Genomic DNA, 17601 nt, shown 5'->3' with positions numbered 1-17601 from the left:
TTCAGGTAAACTCTTATGCCCCCACAAAGATGGCAATTTTTACATTTTTTTTTTACTTTTTTTTTTTTTTTTTTTTGGCCCCCATGAGGAAAACAGCTTTTAATTAAATCATATTAAATGATGTATTTTAGTAAGGGGATAGAATATTCAGTTTGTACAGGATACAACTCATTATGTCTAAGGAAAGTATAAAACATGAAGCATAAAACATGAAAACACAACAAAGTGTGTGTGTGTGTTTGAAATGAACCAGGAAAAATTCAAGTTGTATTCTACAGTTCTCTATATATATATATATATTAAACCCATTCAACTTTGTAAAGGAATACCTTGATTTTGAATGGTTGTCAATCAATGTGAGTAAAATTTACCTCACAGGTTTAGATGCGTTCAGTTGCTTATGGAAATAGCGCTAGCGCACAATATCCGTGGCGAGTTGGCGCGTGCATCTGGAACACCGCGACACGTCATCTCGCGCGCACACACACAAAAAAAGCTTCTCTGGTCGGTTGTGAGTCTCTTTTAAGTCGTCGCAATCGTGTGATCCTGTCGAATCTTGGACCAATCTCGTCCGGTTGTTTAATCTTTTTTCCCCCCACTCTCCTCTCGTCCCACCCCCTCTGAGCCTCTCTCCGGATGTAGTAGTGCGCGCGTGGCTCTCAGCGCGCGATATAAAGCCACCGGTGAGTGACAGCGCGCGCGTGAAAAGCCTCTGTCCTTGTTTCTAAGAGGACTTACTCCGCAGTCACTCCAGGCGGCAAGACCGGCGAACATCTCCCATGACATCTTAATGAAATATGACTGAGCTTCACTCCTTGACTGGATTAATGCCTATGTAACCGTTCATTTGCTCTCCCTCCCTTATCTGTGTCCAAGTTTAAAGCCTATTCTGTGGTCATGGGGTCTATAATGTCATTTTTGCCTAGGCTAAAGGTCTAAAGCGGATACCAAGTGGATCTATGTTCCTTACAGACAAAAGAAACAGCGCAGGGAAATTAGTGGAAGTTTGAGATAAGGGAGGATGCGGGCGACGTGTTGGTGTGCCGTGTTTCTCCTCACTTCGGCTGTCTACCTGGTAAGTCTCTCTCTCTTTCTTTCCTTTTCTTTTCTTGTTTTCTTTTCTTTCCTTTTTCTTTTTAAACTGTTTCACTCGTTTACATATAGTCTTAAATATGTTCATGAAACTGTAGCACTTTCGGAACGACAGCAATGCTGTAGGATTATGCGATGCTTTACACTTAATAATTATGCTTTTCATGTTATACAAATATATCCTCATTTTTGTAATAGAGAGACTTTTAACCGCATCTGCGTTGCAAATTGTGTATGAAATAGCCTACTTCAAACTAGCTATGCTCTCGGAGCTTACTAAATCAAAATGCATGTTTAAATATACATATATTTTAAATATTATTTCTAAAAGCGCGTCTCATGCGGACAAAACCTTCCTCTGTTTCTGGTCTCGACATCCAGTTGCGAGAGATGTGTTTCAGTGTTCGGCCTCACTGGGGCGCCAAAACAAATGAAAATCCCTGCGCGAAAGAAGCACCAGTGACAGTTCTGCACCCTGATGAGAGTCACTTTGATTTCCTCTACTCAATCCACACTCAAGCCATGTCTGCAACAAATTACATTTTACACTCTGACTAATCACTTTATTGCAAATACATCAAGAAAAGAAAATAGACTACGACTTCTAATTAACTTACCTTGACCACATAATTGAATTTGACTAAATAGCAAATTAGCATAAATTTTAAATATTAAAATAAATAAAAATCGCAGAACGTCAATTGTATGCTTTACGTTTTACGTAGCCTATTGTATTTGTTTAATAGCCTATTGTGAAAATATTTTTTTGTTTTTTTATTATAGAAGTGAAAATTGTTCTTTTTTTTTATATAAAACTGCCTATAATTAACATTAGGCTATTATGGTCATGATGATTTTTTTTCCTTCACATTTTAAGAGTGTTAGAGATGCCGCACACACACTGAAAAAAAGAAAGTTTATTTTTTTCTATTTAAATTAAGGACATATCGTGTTTGCGTTTACACCTAGAAACTAGAACTTAGAAAATGTTTTTAAAAGGATTTTATACCTGTATGAGGTCCTGCTCTGCATGATTTAAACAATTTTATTCGACTAAATGGCCTGCTTAAAACAAAAGAATGGTTTTAAATCTTTTTTTTTTTTTTTTTTTTTGGAAAATAAATTAACAGTAAATTTTTCACATAAACTCCTCGTAATTTCCTTCAACTTTCCTCCTGGTCAGTGTACCTACTTTAAATTTGAGTCAATTTGAAGTTGGTTACAAGACTTGAATCTCAATCTCAGTGTGTCCAGCTATTACAGTGCAGTTAACATATGAACAAAATGCATGTCATTTTAATTTCATTTGTTTGAATGTTTGATCGATTGATTTATATGCCACATGCGTGTTTGAAGGGCGCATTTTTTTCTCATTATTATTAAACTGTCCATTCCCCGATTAAATGACAGTAGATCGTCTCTGTTTTTTTTTTTTTATACTTGCTCGCGTGTTGTATTTTATAGAGGCCAAAACACACTGGATTTCTGAAGAGTGTGTTCATAAAGCAGTTCAGGACCACGGACAGCGCAACCCGACCTCTGCCAAACACTGCTTGGCCTTTTTATTGAGATATCTTATACATCTTCAATTTGTTACATTTTATTTTATCCACTTTAGATATTGATCACTATCTCCGAATGGTTGGTACAGGAGACCACGTCACTAAGGTTTAACTTTTCATTTTTGTCTTCAAAACATAAAAACATTCATAATATATTAATATATAATGTTCATGACTACGCGTGTTTTCTGTGTGCGAGAATGGCGCAATGGTTTCATTACCATTATTTTCACCCTTCTGAAATTGTTTTCTATTACGAAATATGAAAATAATTTTCTGAAAACAATCGACATAATCACTGGATGATCAGAATGTGACCGTTAATGAGAAGATTGAAGCCCGTGGCTGCGAGGCCTGTCGCGCTTCGAGTGTGTTATAGTTGAACTTGGCTGCTGTGTTTCATTTTAAAGCCTCTTGTGTGTGCGCCCTAACCCTGATAACAGCGGAGCATGGGGGGATGAACTGTGCGACAACATGGCAATTAAACAAACGCGTCTCCTTATAAGCACATTTGTTTATTAAGCTAGTATTTTTCGCTATGCTTCTGATTTTTTTCTTTTTTTTTCCCACATTTTGTTTATCGCACGGTAGCATAATGAATGAATGCATTTATGGAACAAAAAAGGGGGGGAAAAGTTTGCTTTATCCTAGAACTTTATCGTAGAAAATACATATTTTGAAGTTATTAGCTGTGTACACTATAAAACAATTAAATGATCAATTAGTTGACAACATACATATGTTTTTACTTATCCATCAAAGTTGAGCATTTTTTTTTTTATATTTGAAGTTATACAAGATCCAACGTATTTGTAAGTCAGTTTAATGTAATTTAAGTTGAAATGACTTAAACTTCCAACTTCAGTGTACTTAAATTTAAGGCAGAAACTTTTTTTACAGTGTACAGGTGCGCTTAACACTGTAAAAAATATTTTCATGATTTGTAATCACAACGATATTTATTTTGTCAAATCAACTCAAATAATTTATGTAGTTTAGATAACATAATACTATTTTAAGTTTATGATGATTAAATCAATCACCTTCATTGTATTAACTCAATTTTTTCCATTTCAATGAACTTACATTTTTAAGGTAGCCAGGTTAATTTTTTTTTTTTTTTAATAGTGAAAAAGGTAAAACCCATCACAAAATCTGTTTGCTATCCACTGGTAATAATAAAGATGGACATACTGTATAAGGTCACGTGATAACATCAACTGTGATATCACATAGCACAGTTTGCCCAACACAAACAGGAAATATGGATATGAACTAAACTACATAATCCACTCCAGTGTATAACTGAGTACAACAATAAGAAACTATACGTTTTTAAACAACATTAAAAAATGGCATTACAAGGACTCCTGTACTACTGCAAAAGATAAGGTTATTCTTATTTATTTTACTACTTTTAAAAATCCGAAATTGCAAATTTAAATTGTCTTTTAAAACAGGATTTATTTTCTTAAACATATATGGTAAAGTAATTTGCATGCATTTTTACATTATTATTATTATTTTTAAATTACATAACCTAAGTTTAATAATGAATCATCCAGACGTGCTCTTCTACGTTTCCAGGACAACTGTATATACACAATATGCTCTGGAACTGTATGGACGCACAGATTCATTATCCTCACAAGCCACACAGATGTACCTTATTATTAATGCACTTGAGGATGGAACGATCCTCAGTCTGCTCAGCTGTTTTTAACCCCGATGAGTGTGTTGCTAAGCCAGCTACATCCACCCCATTTAAGACTCCAGTGGAAAGATGTATGCTCAAGGTCTGAACGAACCCTCATGTGTCTACTGATTGGCTGAGAGACGATGTGAAATGGTTCAAGTAAAAATCATCAGCCCTTAGTCCATTAAACCTCACCTACGCTTCAGAAACCACCCGTAAGTCACCTGACCCGGGTCCCGACGGAGACATTTTGACATGCTGGCTGTCCGTCTCTTTAAATGAGTTAAACACAAATGCCCTTTAATCACCCTCTTGAGGTCCTTAAATTAATAAGAACTTAAGTGACACAATTGAGATTGCCCTGTTATGATTGAACATAGGTCAGCAATTGACTGAAGTGGCGACCTGTCCCGTTAAAATGCATTTAAATAAGGTTCTTTTCTGGGAATGTTTGTCTGTTTTGATGTATATTTTCGTCAATGTTTCCCCTTCAGGATAGGCTTTGATTTTGGGTGGTGATTTAGTGTCAATGAAGTGTGTTAAGGCTGAGTGATGTTAAGCTCTGAAGAGATGAAGAGGAGTGGTGGGGTCTGTGAGAGAGCGGGGAGAGAGAGAGAGAGAGAGAGAGCGAGAGCCCCAGGCTGTATAGTTAGTGTGCAAAGCAATGTAATCTGCCCTCCTCCCATGGCACACACACTCATATCCGCTGTTTAATAGACTTGTGTTCACATCAGTGCCACAGTCCATTTATCCCAACTCTATGAGTTTCATGAAGTGCCTCCGTATTGCCGTTAAGGACATCTGCATTATGTTAATGCACGTCTGTAGGTAAATGGTACCATCAGCAGTTCTGCACCAGATAATTGGAGAAACAGGATTTTCAGAAGACTTTGTGCAATAATCACTGCTGAGATGAGCCGAAAACGCCACCAAATGCACACACACAAACGCTACATCCATGACCCTTTTGGTCAAGGCCTGTAGACCTGATTTGGACTGACCTTTGACCCTTGAGAGAGATGCTGAGCTTTGGTGTGTGTGTGTGCTGATAGCAGCGTGGGGCCGGGGAATGATGTAGTGTCTTGATGCAGTGGGATTGACTTCTGAAGGTGACCTTAATTCAGCAAGTGGTTTAAACCTATGCCAAGGGTGTTGCTCTCAGCCTTATGCTTTTTTACAACAACAAACTACATCTTATTTACGGTGATGAGCTCGCTTTTTAATGTGAATGAAAGGAAAAGCTTATCAGAATGACTTCAAGAGGCGAGAGTAAGTTGAAACTGTACTGTGAGTGTGGAGGACACTGTTTTATTGTTTTTGAAGCATTATTGACCTTGTTTATACAGATTGTTAGTATAGAAGTAGTATACATATAGTATATAAGTGATTGTAATATCAAATTTATATTTTAAATTCATTCATGGGAATTTAAATTCAGTTGGCCACCCCCCCACATACAGTAAGTTGAATTGGGTTTTAAATGCATTCTGGGAAATTAAATGTTCTTTGCCTGACCCTGAGCCACTTTTTTTTTTTAAATCCATTTTATATTAACATTAAATCTATTAAGATGATGATCTATCTATAGATTTCTCTATATGTATGCATATATATATATATATATATATATATATATATATATGAAGAGTTCAGATGCAAAAGCCTCTAAATGCGATTTGAAATTTTCTTCTTTAATTACGATTTTTATCAAACTTGTATATTTAAGTTCAGTAATTTCACTTAAATAACAATTAATAGGTAATTATCATTGCCATTTAAGTGAAATCACTGAACTTAAATATACAAGTTTGATAAAAATCGTCATTAAAGAAGAAAATTTCAAATGGCTTTTAGAGGCTTTTGCATCTGAACTCTTCATATATCGGAGCAAAGTCCTAATCCATATATATATTATGGATTAGGACTGTGCTCCGATTAATTGTGATTACTGGTAATTAATTATTTCATTTCATATGTTATTTTTATATATGTGGTGATGGTGCAGTGGATAAGACACATGCCTTTGGTGTGAGAGACCCAGGTTCGAATCCACTGTGAGACGCCAATGTGTCCCTGAGCAAGACACTTAACCCCTAGTTGCTCCAGAGGCGTGTGACCTCATACATATATAACAATTGTAAGTCGATTTGGATAAAAATGTCAGCTAAATGAATAAAATTAAATGTATGTAAATAAACCTGTGGCTCATGGAGAAAGCGTAACAGTCTAAACATGAAGTCGTAAATGGCCTTGGATCACATGTGTCGTGATAACCAATCACTTTATAGCATTGACATCATTGAAGTGTTTGCAGATACATAATGATGAATGTGAAGTGCCTATTGCAACATGGTATTAAAAAAAGTAGTATGTTCATTCAATCACGCGATTCATTATTTGATCTTCTGTTTCCTCACAAAAGCAGTTTATTCAGCATTCTCTGGCTCTTTTGACCTCCGTTCATTTTTTCTGTTAATGCAAAAGTTAATTAGCATTAGTGTGCTCTTCAAGTGTGTATCTCTTCAAGTGTGACCTGTTTATGGCCCTGCACGGGCTTTCCCACATTTCGTTTTTAAACTAGTTCCTCTTCTGACCCTCCACACACGTACACTCAGTGTCAAGCTAAGGACACATCATGGGGTGGAGACAGGACAAGGTTGCTTTGATTTATTACCACAGTATCCATTCTTCTTTCCACAAACCACTCCTGAATTTCAGTCACCTACACAGGTCAGAGGTCAGCATTGAACTCAACCCCCGAGAAGGGCAATGGATCTGGAAAATTATACCCCAGACTGACCTGAACCTCAAAGGGCTATTTTTCCCGTCTCACTATATATAGAAGCATCCTCCCCAATCGCATCCCCGCGGAGCTGTGTGGTCTGGTGAAAGAAACATTTCGAACTACTCCATGCAAAGCCTTGCGGAGAGGCAGGCAGGACCAGATAACCCCAGCCTACCTCTCTTCAATCTGGAAATGCTGTGGGACTCTGAAGTTTCTTTCATGCATTAAAGAGGCTGGAATTAGAGAGATGAAAGAGAAATCTCTGAACCATGAACGTCAGTCAGACAACAATAGACATGGATTACAAGGAAAACACTTCCAGACTGTTTGGATGCACGTCCGCAGTGGTGTCCTCAAAGAAACGAGAAGCAGATTCCTAGTCGTGCTGCTGAATTCAATCATGCCAAGAGCTGTTAATGTATTGTAAAAGCATGTTGAGTCTGTCTGGGGTGGCCGATTTATGGGCCGCGGTGCGGGAACAACAGCTCAGCCGTAGACGGTCTATTTTTCCTCCTGTTAGTGCATAGCAGATAATAAAATAACCCTTTTTGTTGTAAGATGACAACCTGTACTCATTATCTACTGGTTGCTTCAATGGACATTTACTGTCTTTCAAAGGAATTACCTGTCTTTGCCTATAGGTGGAGCACTGTCACTTGTTCAAGATGCTTTTTGTGTCTAGAATGAGTGCAAATATTGTAAATACTGAGCATTTTATTGACATATGAATGTCATCGCATGCTATTTGCTGCATTTTTCCTTGGTTTTAATTCAGATTTGCTCCTAGTTGTTCCACTTGGTGAGGAAGTTGAATGCAGGCATCAGAATGTTTACTATTAAAATAATAATTATAAAAAACTTAGTAAGATATGAATATGCCACCAGTACTTGCTCTCCTCGTTTGTAAGATGATTTAGATAAAAGCGTCTGCTAAATGATTAAACGCAATGCATCAAATCATCATATTAGAACGATTTCTGAATGATCGTGCAACATTGAAGACTGGAGTAATGATGCTGGAGATTCAGCTTTGCCATCACAGGAATAAATTACATTTTAAAATAGATTAAATGGAACATGTTTTTTTTATTATTATTATTATTTAAGAAAAGAAAAGAAAAAAAAAGCCCTTTTGAACAGTAGTATACTTCTTAAACCACTGAATGTCCACATGTATCTATTTGGACAGTTTGAAAGATCTAATGCTCCTCTGTGTTGTCCATACATCTTTAATGTACCTCTGTGGTACATTAAACACAGAAAACACAACCTGTCAACACAATCACAACACATTGTGAGGAAAGATCTGCATTTCTTAGGCTGAATGCAGGAGATTTAGCCATGGTAGATTCGGACATTACAGTTGCTGTCGTCTTTGTGCAATTAATACAATTAATTAGCTGGCATGTGGATGTGGTTTCTATACTACATGGACATAAATCCCATAAACTCGACACACAAAGCTACTCTCTGTGTCCCGTTCAGCTGCATTAGGTGGCTCACCACTCCACTGCATGTGCTAAGTAACTGCAGTGTGTGTGTCAGTGTCAATCAAGTTTATTTAACAGAGCCCCAGTTACATTTCTTCTCTCAAAATCTGTATTACTTATCCCGAGGCGATCAGTCAATAAGTAATAGCCTACTTTTTTTTTTTTTTTTTTTTTTTTTTTTTTACACGTCATTCCTGTAGAATTAGATGGAGAGTGAAAGGAGAAAAAAAAAGCAAGATGAGATGGAATGCGTGTGGCAAGTGCACGAGAACGCTTCATGACTGCTAACCAGAGGAACAGACCAATCGGAGCGCTTATCACTCCTCATGCAGTGAATGACAGTATTGCATTACATGGCTGGGGCCGGCTGGATTTCACTTCTATTGATTTTCAGAATCACAATTATTCCTCAGCCTGTGTGGGCATGCAGCCAACACGAGGTGTCGAGAAAAACCATTGGATGGAAAAGAGGAGGACATGTTGACGATTTTGAGCTTGGAAGCAATACCGTAGAATAGATTGAGGGACTCGACTGACAGCTTACAACCCGTGTCAATAAAGCTGAGATTCATTCTGTCATTGTGAGATTCATTAGCATCATCTGTTTTCAAGGATTCTATTCTCTTAAAGTGATGATACACAAGGCAACATTTTCTTTCTGCTAGTTTCATTCTACTGGCTGTTCTGACTGTTATTTGAAAGGCAAACTGTGTGTGTGTGTGTGTGTGTGTGTGTGTGTATGGCTCAGTTTTTTTTTTTTTTTTTTTTTTTTTTGTGATGGGTAGGTTTAGGTTTAGATTATACAATTTGAACAGTATAAAAATCATAATTTCCCAATCAAACAATGTTTGTTTGCTTGATTATTTATTTATTTACAATGGTTAAAATGCATTATTAATATAATTATAATTATTATATTCTAATAATTATATAATCACATTTCACAGACTGGAACAGTTTACCAATGGAAATTAGATCCATTACTTTAATGTTTAAGTTTTTTTAAGTCATTACTAAATGATTATTTGCAGAACACATGTCCTTTTGAGTATAACTATTTTCAACTATCACGGACATCATTATTTTCATAACGTATGTTATGTGTGATAACTGCATACTTATTTTATTATTGTGCTTATAAGGCTTGTATGTGATGAAATAGTTATAGAGAGCTAAATGTTTGTAATTGTTGGTAAGAATGTGATTGTGTATTATTGTGACATAATGCTAAATGCTGTTTGTACTTATGTTTGTTCTCAGGACCCCCTCGAAAACGAGATGTTACATCTCAAGGGGCTATCCTTCGAATACATTTCATATTTATTTATTTATTTTATTTTTTTCTTATTTTCAGTATGGTTTAATGGGTAACACTTTACAATAAGGTTCATTAGTTAACATTAGTAAATGTATTAACAAACATGAACTAACGATGAGCAATGCATTAGTTACAGTGTTTATTGATCTTTGTTAATGTTAGTTAATACATATACAGCTGTTCATTGTGCATTCATGTTAGTTCACAGTCCATTAACTAATACAACCTTTGATTTTAATTACATATTAGTAAATGTTGGAATTGATATTAACTAAGATTAATAAATGCTGAAGAAGTATTGTACATGTTAACTAATGTAGTTAACTAATGTTAACTAATGAACCTTATTGTAAAGTGTTATCGTTTAATGTATTTATTAAGCTTTGTTGTTGCTGTTGTTAATAATTAGTATAATGTAATATATTATCATGAATACTATTAAATTATATTATTTACTTCTATTATTTGTATTTATTTATTTAAAAATACAAAAGAAAATTAAAAGGCCCAAATTTACAAATTCAACAGCAATAAAAATATGAAAAACTAAAGAAAATAATATGAATGTGAATATATGAATATGAATGTTTTATTTGTGATCAACACCTTTTGTTCACCTTAGCTAGTTTTCTTATACTGAGTTTCTCTAGTAATTTCCTCACGATCCATCACACCTTTAATTCTCACGTCTCTAATCCTCGTGTCTTAATTCGACAGAGAATAATCCTTGTAATGGATTGACATGTGAGAGTGTCATTCATGTCAAAGTATTTCCTCCGGTTTTGTGAAGCTGATAGCGGTGCATGTGATAGAGACTGAAGGGTGGATGAATTATGGCGAGGTGATGGATGTGCTCTGTTCTCCCAGAGCAGCCCGAACACCACCGATCTGTCAGCTCTCAAAAGCCATTACTTAAAACATTAGCCTGGCCCATAGCAGCAGCCACTCAGCTGCAGACAGACAGGTGAGCACCATTCTCCTAACGCTGCTCCTGTGGGACGTGTGTGTGTGTGTGTGTGTGTGAGTGAGTCCTGACTGACAGCACCGCATACACCTGAACGGGCAGCGGGTTATGATATGTGTAACTCCTTTGTCTTGGCTGAATTTCGTTCAGTGTCATTCAATTCTATTTAATTTGATTCTACTGGAAAAGGCATTATTTCTTCAGATGTAGATGATGATAGTCTCTGTAAAATGTAATTGTTTCTCTGACTGGGTTTCGAGACCACATGGTGTGATGCGAAATCAAATTTCAGACAGTTGTTTAAATTAGTTTTGGGATCATTTGAGGCTCAGTGAATTTTTCAGGTCTCTTTGCATTGTTTTAGGACAGAAAAATAGACAATACATTTTTTCAAATCATTTACATTGTTAGAAGAAATGGTTGTATATACATTTTAAGGGTTCAAATCAAGGGCTCGTTTTATGAATTATGTTTTAATAAATTGTCATTGTATTTTATTTTTTGCCAGGAAGATGAAATGGTGTGACGTTTATCCCGAGAGACTCTCTTTCGTTCTTTTCTTTCAAATACCCACACTTGCAGTCTTTGCCACTTTACAGTGTGTGCAAGCAACAGGAGGTGTGTGTACAAGACTGTCCCAGGTCTTTAAAAGGCTAAAGCTCAATGCTATTAATGCACTCTAAACACACACTATCTATGTGGAAACACCTTTCACCATTAACTAGTTGCTTATTAGCATTCATATTACTAGGAAGTTGTTTATGCATTATTCTGCAATACCATATTCAACATTCTTAATCCTACCCAATACCTAAACAACTACCTTACTAACTATTAAAAAGCAGTAATTAGGAGTTTATTGAGGCAAAAGTCATAGTTAATGGTTACTTAATAGTGGGAATTGGACCTTAATCTAAAGTGATTTCACCAAGTACAACATGTAATTTTATTTTATTTTTTTATTCTGGAACAAAATTCCAATCAACCAACCAGATTGAGGGACAATTTTAAAGTTTATGCCAAGTTTAGGCTTACAATCATGGTTAGGTTTTTCTACATCAGTGTTATTCAACTCTTATCTCCCTCTGATTTTAGGCGTATTAAGGGTTTGAGGGTAGAGATAGGGTTAGGACAACATTTTCTGGGAGGAATGTGTTTCCAGGATCAACTAAATATATTGACTGAGGAACATGTCTTGGCTACAACCTAAACATATCCCATCATGCATCATGTTCGAGAACTCGCATGCCATTAAACTGCGAGATGGAAAATATTCCAACATAAGTTAAATTAATTAGATATTAGTTTGGTAGCAAAACATAAACTTTTGCACATTTTATTGGTGCAAAGTCGAGTATGTGTATTTTGTATGGCCTTTGCAATAGTTTTTGCTGTCTGTTGCATAGAGACAACTGAACAGACATTTAGAAGTTTATTTTAAAATGCAAGTGTAACAGACATAGGCCAGCAAGAGCTGAGCATTTAAACCTCACTCCCCTGGTCTCAAGAAGCGCGCTAGCGAATGATCCTAGAGGTCGCGGTCTTTAGCTTCCTTGTTTGCGCGGCCGCCTGCTACACTGGAGACTCCGGTTCGAGTCCCGCTCAGAGTGGTTTGAATTGGACCGGCTACACAAATTCTTGAAAATCGAAATAAAGCTCTGTAAACACTTACATTTTTACAATATTATAAGCGTGTCCCATCAGGATATCAAAAGTTCTACACACATTTGCATTCTTCACGCCCACTTGGGCCAAATACAGGAAATAAACACACACACACACACACACACACACTCACACACACATATATATATATATATATATATATATATATAGTAGAGGATAGAAACATCTTTAGATCTGTATAAAAACAGAAGTCAATGGGAAGTGTGTGTGTGTGTGTCTGTTAGATATATAAATGTGTTTGCACGTTAGACTATAACATGGACATAACAAATGGACCTTTTTTTTTTACTCCACATTATTTCAAATTGCCAAATATGTTTGATCATAAATGCAGGTACAAGCTTATAGACAAACATGAAATACACTGGGAAGCTGATGATGTCCTCTGGTATAGGAAATGGAGAACGCCACACTCTACGTGTTTGGGTATCTTCAGGGCTTTACTTTGATGTGTTATTAGTCTGTGAAAGTGCATTAGAGCAACGGGACAGTTAGTCTCAGCAAGTAATACATAGTAATCAGAGCAGTGGATAACCCAGAAGGAGGTTTCTGAAATTAGTCTCTTAATCTCCACTTGACACACACACACACACACACACACATACACACACTTCCTTCAAAAATATCCCAAGAGCTTGTAAAAATGTAGCAATCACCACAGGGAACATCTCAAAATTCAGAAAAAAAATAAAATGTTAGGCTTTACTTTATGTTAAGATAGGAGAAATAAATGTTATGTTCTTATCTGGTATGGTTTAAAAAAGAAACTTATTTCTATTTCTTTATATAATCCAACTGTCATGTTCTGTGAGGTTGTGAAATGCACAATCTACTCTGGTTGGTGTATTTTCCCTCTGTTATTGTATGTGAGGATTGGGGGTCACTGTTAAGTAACATTAAGGACATGTACAAAATTTGTCTATGGAGAATACCATTTCCTGTTGGGAGAAAAGAAGGCTAGGTGTTGACCCTCCCTGTGAAATTGTCAGAAATGATAGTGGCGCGTGGCGAAACCATTTAAGGTTAAATCTAGCATACAAAATCCACTTTCATTTGTAATGCTGCTGCTTTCCTGCACCAGCGCAAATGCAAGTCATTTTGAATTAATCTTTTCTGCTTCCTCTCTCTCCTGCATTCCCAATCACACACACACACACACACACACATGCATGCACACACTCTCTCGCTTTCTCCACATCCATCTGGTTGTGTTTGTGTGTATGTGTGGGGGGTAGAGAGAGAACATGAATCCCAGAAACACAACTCTAAATACCCCAGAAAGTCATCTGGCTATTTATGGATTCCTCACCTTGTGGTGCATCATGGGAAATCTCTGTTTTCAGCACTTCCCATCAAGTGCAGTCACGTTATTATATGATGTACTTACTGTAGAGTTACGGTTAGAGTTAGGGTTAGTTACTTATAATTATGCTTAATTTACTGTTATTACTATAGTAAGTAACGTGTAACTATAGATCACCTTAAAATGAAGTGTTACCATTAATCTCTCTTGTTGAGTGTGATTTTAAAAATTCCTAAAATCTTTCTTTCTTTTTCCATCTTTTTTCCATCTTTCTTTCTTTCTTTCTTTCTTTCTTTCTTTCTTTCTTTCTTTCTTTCTTTCTTTCTTTCTTTCTTTCTTTCTTTCTTTCTTTCTTTCTTTCTTTCTTTCTTTCTTTCTTTCTTTCTTTCTTTCTTTCTTTCTTTCTTTCTTTCTTTCCATCATTCTTTTATGCATCTTTCTTGCTTTCTTTGTTTCTTTTTCTTTTTTCCATCATTCTTTTATGCATCTTTCTTGCTTTCTTTGTTTCTTTCTTTTTTCCATCTTTATTTTATCCAGCTTTCTTACTTTCTTTTTTCCATCTTTCTTTTACCCATCTTTCTTGCTTTCTTGGTTTCATCTTTTTTCTTTCTTATTCTTTTATCCATCTTTCTTTCTTTCTTTCTTTCTTTCTTTCTTTCTTTCTTTCTTTCTTTCTTTCTTTCTTTCTTTCTTTCTTTCTTTCTTTCTTTCTTTCTTTCTTTCTTTCTTTCTTTCTTTCTTTCTTACAGTATATTATATTATATTATATTAGATCACACTTTAGATTAGGGTCCAATTCTCACCATTAACTAATTATTAACTGGGACTTTTCCCTCAATAAACTCCTAATTACTGCTTATTAAGTTTGTAAGGTAGTTGTTTATTTTAGGTATTGGGTAGAATGTATTGGAGAATAAGGTATTTGAATATGTGCTTTATAAGTACTAATATACACCCAATATCCTATAGGCATGCTAATAAGCTAAGTTAATTGGACCCTAATATAGTAGTGAGAATTGGACTATATATAATAATAATAATAATAATAATAATATAATATTACATTATATTATACCATATTATATTATATTATATTACATTACTTATTAGAATTTATGCATTAGATTAATTTAAAATTACTTTATTCTAATATAAAATCAATCAGTGGAATTACTGTAAATGCAGATCAGTTATTCAGCGTAACATCTCTGTAGCAGTAAATGTAGAGTTGGTTTCCGTGGATTGAATTCCTACTGGTGGACACTTCTTATCTCTTATCGCATTATCCGAGATTGGTCATAGAAACAAACCACTGACCACTCTCTCTATCATGGAGAGACTTGAGATTTGAACCTTTGCACTTTAGTTCATTTAAATTCCTCATACTTGCATTCAAATTTGAATGGGAATTTCTATAAAATTCTGAATGGTGTACAACCCTGGTTGCCAGTCTCAAAACTTACACAAAAGGCAAAAGATAACGCATCAATAAGCTGTTAATTCCTTTCAAGTTTCTTTTCAGAATAGTGCGTGATGCATCTGCGCGTGACATATGTGAACGATATTCAGGAGTTTGTGTATTAGATGTAGTTTGTGTTCGTTTAGCCCGCAGCCTCTTATGTGTCTTGCATTTCAGGACGCATCAATATGAAGTTTTTCATGCTCTTTTTGTCAATGAACCCGAGCTCATATGCAGTCAGGTACTCTGCAGTCTGTCTTCACGCTGTTGAAAATGAACTTTAGGCTGTGCTCTTTTTAAAGAAGTGCAATCGGGCAACATGCCTTGAATGGAAAGCAATTTAGTGAAGGATAATTGAAGGGAAGTGATAAGCTCTGCTGTCTCAGGATTCATTGCTTAAATTTCATTAGCAAGTTTTTTTGTTTTTGTTTGTTGTTTTTTTGTTTTGTTTTTTAATATTTATCTCTAATGCCTTTATAGATTATTTGCTTCTCTTTAACCAGGCACATTGTATATTTGCTTTTGCCTCCAGTCCTTCCATTATATGCTGAATTAAATAGGCTATTCAGCTTTCTGGAGAACATTTACTCTCATCTCTTTTCAAAAACAAATTAAGTGTCTGGGACTCAAACATTATTTTATGTTAAAATAGATGGTAATCACAAGTGTGAGCAATTAAATAAATCTGCATTATTTCTGAAGCACCTAGTTTTGATTACATCATAATAAGTAGTCTGTATAAAATGTATGCAATCACTGCGTGACTGGCGTATTTACAATTGATCTGAAGAGAAAGGCCCTCATTTCCATGTTGTAACCACAGGCCGCAGACAAAATATCCGAGATACTGAGCAATCGATCAGTATCAAGGATACAATAAGGAGTATGTCCAGCTTTCGCCTTAAGGACAGCTTTAGTCTTCTTTGTAGAGGTATCATATAAGTACTCTAGTACGTGCTGAGATATTGAGTCATTAATCAATAAGAAAAGTTAGTTATCTTAGGGACGGACTGAATCTTGCATTTTTAGACTCTTCAATTTCCTTTAAAAGCTCACTGATTTTTAGATCTGGTGATTGGAAGGCAAGGCATTTGACTCAGTCCTGATGTTCACAAGACTGCTCATGAGAATGTATGGGTATTATCATCTTAGAATATGGGATTGTTTTGTGAAACTGGTGTTTGCACAACAGGGTGCACCTGGTCTTATAAAACCGCCTAGGTGCTTTAAGAGCATGCACAGCAATCTTTGGATATAATCACTGTCGTGAGATGGTCGCTCGTATTATTACAGATCCCCCACCATGTTTTACAAGCTCAGAGCAGACTTTGTGGGTTGAAGCAACCGTAGAATTTCTCCAGATGTAAACACTGCAGGAAAGCATGTGGAAAATAGTGTGGAAGATGATTCCTAATGCCATTTAACTTTTCTTGTTGTGATCTTAGATCCAAGATATTTCCAGACATCAGAAAGGGCTACAGTGATACTGAAATCATTTCTAATGCAATACATTTGTGCTACATATAACCAAACACTCTAAGAAAAGAATATGAAGTTATCAAAACATATGTTTTTGCACTGCTTTAACCCATCAAAATAAGTTATTCAAGATTCAACTAATTTTAAGTCAGTTTAATGTAATTTTAAGTTGAAATGACTTAAATGTCATACAAATGAGTTGATTGTACTTAAATTGAAGGCAGCAACTCTTTAATTGGTAGGTGTTCCTCTTTGTAGATGTTGTCACGCTGATGTAATTTCTGCTTTGGCATAATTAATTATTATTATTGTTTTTTTTTTTTCTATTTGGCCTTTTAGAAGCTGAGGATTTTGAAAAAGGGTTTAAGGATTTTGATTTTTGAAAAGTCACAAACAAAATGTACTAGGAAAAAAGTTTGTTTTGTTTTTTTTTTTGTACAAATTGTATAATCTTCTAAAACGTTTGCTTCAATAGTCCACTACAATTTATTTAAACATTAACCATTTAAACATTATTTAAACATTTACAGCCAATCAGAATCCACCTGAACTTTAAAAAGCTTGATGAACGGCAGATGACAAAACTGCGGTGTCATGCATAATAAATATATCGTTATTGTGCGCTGATGTGGAATAAATTAGTTATCTTTATAGTATTTAGAGTTATGTATTCTTGTGAACAGATTCATAAACATTAAACAGTGTATTTGACTGTTATCCATGGAAACCAATTTCCTACACGATACATATTTACACTTAGTGCAAAA

General features: G+C 35.4%; 1 protein-coding gene across 1 annotated transcript in view; it reads left to right on the top strand.

The window, feature by feature from the left end:
• The first annotated feature begins 712 nt into the window (after positions 1-712).
• Positions 713-17601, top strand: part of nxph1 (neurexophilin 1) — a 33336-nt gene continuing 16447 nt past the window's right edge. Inside the window, exon 1 of the mRNA XM_039681216.2 lies at positions 713-1075. Coding sequence (XP_039537150.1) covers positions 1022-1075 — 54 coding nt within the window. The 5' untranslated portion in view covers positions 713-1021. The remainder of the gene's footprint in view (positions 1076-17601) is intronic.

This window comes from Pimephales promelas, chromosome 18 (genome assembly GCF_988280905.1).
Source record: "Pimephales promelas chromosome 18, fPimPro1.hap1.1, whole genome shotgun sequence".
NCBI classification, from domain to species: Eukaryota; Metazoa; Chordata; class Actinopteri; order Cypriniformes; family Leuciscidae; genus Pimephales; species Pimephales promelas.
The sequence above is the reverse complement of the archived record's forward strand: the minus strand, read 5'-3'. Positions and strand labels throughout refer to the sequence as shown.